Source organism: Danio rerio, chromosome 20 (assembly GCF_052040795.2).
Source record: "Danio rerio strain M-AB ecotype USA chromosome 20, GRCz13ab, whole genome shotgun sequence".
Classification (NCBI taxonomy): Eukaryota; Metazoa; Chordata; class Actinopteri; order Cypriniformes; family Danionidae; genus Danio; species Danio rerio.
In genome coordinates, this window is record NC_141040.1 from 42,491,659 (window position 1) to 42,497,500 (window position 5,842).

General features: G+C 34.8%; 1 protein-coding gene across 2 annotated transcripts in view; it reads left to right on the forward strand.

The window, feature by feature from the left end:
- The first annotated feature begins 1,110 nt into the window (after nt 1–1,110).
- ccl38a.3 (chemokine (C-C motif) ligand 38, duplicate 3) overlaps nt 1,111–5,842 on the forward strand; it is a 34,048-nt gene continuing 29,316 nt past the window's right edge. The window contains 1 exon segment of one of the 2 annotated variants that reach the window (NM_001386386.1): nt 1,111–1,340. In NM_001386386.1, the coding sequence (NP_001373315.1) occupies nt 1,322–1,340 (19 nt within the window). In that variant the 5' untranslated portion in view covers nt 1,111–1,321. 2 annotated transcript variants of the gene reach the window in all.

A 5,842-nucleotide genomic window follows, 5' to 3' on the forward strand; every position in this document is an offset into this window, starting at 1 on the left:
TCAATGAATGAGTATGTACCAATATTATATTATTATTATTATTATTATTATTATATACTATAATTAATAATAATTACTATAATCAATAATGTAATATTTATAACTATAATTCACTGTAATTAGTGCAACATTATAGTTGATCTATTCTACCTAATATTTTTCCACTAAAAACATCTTTAAAATAAAAGTAATGACATGTCAAAGTATACCATCTTCCGAGATTCCCATAGCTGAACTTAAAGACCCGGGGTCACAAGAGTCAAGGTTAGCCTGTTGCTCATGGAAGCTCACATTAACTATCTAATTGTTTCTGACATGGAGAGCTCTTGTTGACAGAGCTGAAGATGAGCTGGCTGACAGCAATGCTGAACAGCGCTGAACCCGGGCCATGCACGAGGCCTCACGAGTCTAGCTGTTACTCAGCGCTAAGACCTCAAGAAACTCTCAAGTATGTGAGGAGAATGTCTCTTATATGCAGCAAACCTGATTAGCAGCTTCATGATAAGTTACATTCTCTGTCTCTGGAACATTTTGCAGGGCATTTAATGTGTATGCTGAAATTCAGCCTGGTATTTATATTACTATTTTCCACAATTGACACTATTGTTCAACTGTTCAAAGGCATAACTCAACTTTCTTTTACAAATCACTCCAGTATTTAATTTTAGTCTAGGTTGGTTGGATTTCTGAGGGAAAAAAGTTCCTCATAATAAAAGGTGGGAATCACAAAACTTGCATAATTGCAGTTAATTGTGAGTGTTTGTCTCCCCCTAACGCACAGCAATGTATAGCACAGGTAAATATTATTGTAAATAGATGCTGTGAGGAATTTCTATTCTTAAACACTCATAAAAGGTTATTATTACATACATTACATATTACCTTCAAATGTGTTTTGAGAAAGTACAGCAGTTTCTGCGCGACAAACTCACTCTGTAAACTCAGCATCGATTTCCCACTCAGAAAGAGATTCAGAAACGTCTGACAGGTGTTTGGATTTGCTGACAACCGATTGGCTAACATGTATGTTGTGGGCGGGTCTTTGAAGAAAAGTGATGAATGGCTCTGATTGACAGGACGGGACTAATTTATAAATTCTTTATTCTGGTTGGTCAATCGCCTGAAGGCATCTTTCCTGTTTACGTTGACGACGCTGTTTCATCGTTAAAATCAGAACGGACAGGCATTATACAGTTTCTACTGTATGTAAAGTATAGCATACCTTAATTATCAGACTCCAAGAAGTCACGTGGCGACGGCTGTTTTTGACTAAATGACCTTATTGGATTTCAGTATATTGCTGTGAAATGTTACGGTATTGATGTGGAGGCTCTGTACAGGTAAGATTCTGAAGTAAAATCACCAATGTCCACGTGTTTATCAGCTTACAACATGCAAACAAAACATTATTAATTTTATTATTAGTTTTGTTGTTTATAATGGGAATTGAATTGGTTTTGAGGAAAACTGTAAAGGTCCACTTCGTCTCTACTAATAGGTGGTTGTCAAACTTAATCCAAAACACAAGAAACAATTAGAATGTACCATATTTTATGATTTACATTTGATGGTTGCAAAATATTTATATTTAGCTCTTTTTCATATACACTTGTACATGCAGCTAGACATGGGCTGGTATAATTTTCTGACAGTATGATAATGTTGGACCACGGTTACATGGTATTGTGATTACTGCTATAAAATAAGTTATTTTTAAATATCTGGGTAGAAAAAAAAACTTTTCCTATTGAACACAATTTTATTTTAAGAAACATTTTGAAAAAAATTCGGAGCAGTAAACATGATCAGGCTATAGTTTAAATAAATTATTGTCTTCTGCTCTCTTCATTAGTTTAAAAAACACAAAATATATTTAAAAACCTTGCATATATCTTGGGAAAAGTATAAAAGAACATTTCAGTGGTATTAAATACTTGACTTTTCCAAACCGCTGTAAACCATGAAACCGGGTTTCATCCCATGCCTACATGCAGCCTGATGTTGTGATGTCTGAGGTTTCATATGTTTGTTGCTCTTTCCAAGAAAGAAAAACAGGATGCAATAGAGATTTGTCTATGAGTGGGCCGGGAGCAATATCCCTTTGTACAGACTGTGGGTAAAACTTGTCTGACCATGGCCGAGTACTGAACTTCTCTCCTCTGCGCGTTGGTGAAGGATATGTAAGGGCAGTGTCCTCACTGTCTTGTCCAAATGTACAACCCAGCCCACTCATGCTTAGATAGTCACAATAGTCCATTCATATTTATCAGTGCCCTCACATTACTGAGGTCTACTTTGTTTTTATTCATTTATACACATTTCCTGTTGTGGTGATTATCACAGATGATAGCTTGTGGAAATGAGAATTGCTTGGCTCAGTTATCCTAAAAAACTGGTGTATTGCATTCCTGTAATTACAAAATAAAATCTGATATTAATGTTATTTTTTTGCATTCATGTAATAAAATATAATATTATGTACAGTTTTAGTCAGAATTATTAGCCTCCTGAAGTATTGCACCACTTATTTATTTTTTCCCCAATTTCTGTCTAACAGAGAGAAGATTTTTTCAACACATGTCTAATCATAATAGTGTTAATAACTCATTTCTAATAACTGATTTTTTTGATCTTTGCATTGATGACAGTAAATAATATTTTACTAGATATTATTCAAGACACTTCTATACAGCTTAAAGTCACATTTAAAGACTTAACTAGGTGAATTAGGTTAACTAGGCAGGTTAGGGCAATAAGGCAAGTTAATGTATAACGATGGTTTGTTGTGTAGTTTATCGAGAGAAAAAAATATAGCTTAAAGGGGCTAACAAGTTTGTACCTAAAATGGTGTTTAAAAAGTTAAAAACGGCTTTTATTCCAGCCGAAATAAAACAAATAAGACTTTCTCCAGAAGAAAAAATATTATCAGACATACAGTGAAAATTTCCTTGCTTTGTTAAACATCATTTGGAGAATATTTAAAAAAAGAATAAAAAAATTTGAAGGAGGCTAATAATTTTGACTTCCACTGTATATATATATTGTTATATATATATGTATTGCGATATGAATTTAATTTCACCCGCTGCATATGGTGGCATACAATTTTATCTGCATAAAATCATGTCAAAAGACATGTAGTTTAGGTGAATTAGGTAGTCTTAATTGTCTTTAGTGTATGTGTGTGAATGAGAGTGTATGGATGTGTCCCAGTGATGAGTTGCGGCTGGAAGGGCATCCGCTGCGTAAAACCTTTGGTGGATAAGTTCGTGGTTCATTCCGCTGTGGCGACCATGGATTAATAAAGGGACTAAGCCGACAAGTAAATGATTGATGAATTTAATAAACAAATTAAAAGCATAAATAAATTTAAAGAAAAAGATACAATTGAAAATTGAAAGATTGATAAAACTAATCTTTACTAATGGTACAATTCCTTATGTCAAATTGCTTTTAAAATCCTCACACAGCGACAGGCCTCAATCACATAAAAAAAAAATTATAATACAGACTCAACATTGCATATCCTGAGATGTGACTATTGCAAGTAAACACAGTGGAATATCAATGCTAAAACGCTATATTTGGGCTGTACAATATTACTTCACATCTTGACTATTATAATGCACTTCTCACTGGGCTTCCTTCTCAACTTCTCCATAAACTCCGTCTGGTTCAGAACCATGCAGCTCGTGTCATCTCTAGGGCTTCATCTCGTGAGCATATCACACTACTTCTTTATCAGCTTCACTGGCTTCCGGTGGTTTCGTATTAATTATAAAATACTACTTTCACTTTCAAGGCACTTCATAATCTTGCTCCTCAACATCTCACCAAACTTCTTCATATGTATACCCCTTCTCACACTCTTAGATTAGCCAACTCTTTCTCCCTAGTGCCACCTTGCACCACATTGTTAGCTAGATTTTTTCGCTCCGCAGCTCCTCGACTATGGAACTCACTTCCCCTGGACATAAGGAGCAGTGATAGCCTTCAGACTTTTAAATCTCGTCTCAAGACCCATCTTTTTAAGCAGGCTTTCTTCTGATTTATCTTTTATCATGTTATTTTATACTAATGGTTTGTTTGTACCTGCAATTCCTTATGTATTTAAAATCTTGTTTAGCAACATTTTAAAAATAGTTTTATTTGTTCTGGTATGGTTGTTGAGATATATATTATTGACTTATTGATTGACTTATTGGTGGAAATATATTGTATTGACTCACTCCCACAATACTAGGCTTGCTTGCTAGAATATTGCTGTGGTTCACTAGCTGTGTGTGTTTAGTGGTTCCTAGAGTGAAATAACAGCACATACATACACAAGTAGAAGTTTTGGCACAATTTGTTTGCTGTATTTTTGATTGGTGGAAGTTTATGTAGTTTAATTTTAGCTTAAAACATCTTATCAACCACAGCAATGCTTTTTAAATATATATTTTTGGTCGCAATGTTAATGTTTTTATTCACCTTGCTGTTGGTTTGTTTCATTCATTGCCTATAATAATGCATAAATATTTGTTTTTATTTCCTTATGGGAAAATGTATGAAAAACTTAACTTCTGCAACTTGCACTCAGGAAAAAACTGGGCAGCCATTGTATTTCTGTATTGATTTATTCAACTGTGAAAGGCTATAAAGCAAAGTTTTTGATTGTTATTTTTTTATTGTCAACTTTGCAGATAATATTTACCAATTTTCTTCAGCTCTAGATTGTAGTTACATAGACAAAGTCAGTCTTAATGACATGTATCACTATATATGGCTTTCTGTCTCTGTCTTTTTACATTTCCAGCAGAACATGGTCTGATCACTTAGAAAAGTAGATGTACTGTTATGTGTATAGTACATGAATCTGTACCTGGGACTGCCTGACCCATCACTACTATACATGTCAGTTTGAGTGAATATCTGTACTGGGAATTGTCTTCTTTCTACAGCCAAGAAAAACACTGGTGACGATGCACCATGTTCAAAGCCCTCTTCCATGAAATGTCAAAGAGGAATTTGTGCTAGATGTGCAATTTTATAGCTGCACTCACACACACGTAATGCACTGAAAGACTGACCTTTGACTCCTAAGGTGGAGGGTGTATAGGAGGGGATCTTAAATGTCCTGTGCGTTTGGATAAAGTTCAACATGTGATTTCTCATTTGGCAGATTTACAGCTTGAGAAAAGTGATGAGGTGATGAACACATAAGGTACGCATCAAGAAAAATATTGAAAGTATGTTTTTGGAGAAAAGGAGTCATCTGATATGTCTGAGAGAGATGGAAAGAACGATGATCCATTGCTGCTGAGCTTTGAGTACTTTTCAAATCTCCAGGGTCATTGACACAGCAAGTAATCTTTAAAAGCCAATTACTGGATACTGTCGTAGTGTTATGTAGTCAGAAAAAAACATATTGAAATTACTTTGAGCTTCATCTTTCAAATATTTTATATAAAGTAAAGAAATCAGCTGGGCTGCATTGGTGATCTGCTAGCTCTAAACTGAGGTTGAAATGTCTTCTGGTGCTCTTGTCAGGGTTTGTTTACATCTTCTTGAGAGTTTCATCTCTAAAGGAATTTTCCCAAACTCAGCTGAAGGAACTCCCAGCTGTGCTCTCCTGGGTCAAAACCCCTGCCCCGTATCAGGAGATTTTCAAGACACTGATTTGTGTGTTTGGACAAAGATTGTAAAATTTGAAGCCAAATGAGAACTTTAAAGGAATCGTTCACCCATAAATCAATATTATGTCATTATTTACTCAGCTCTGGTGTCATGTCAAACACTCATGCCATAAATTGATCTCTGGAAAACATAATTTGGATGGAGAAATGACAATTTTAAATTG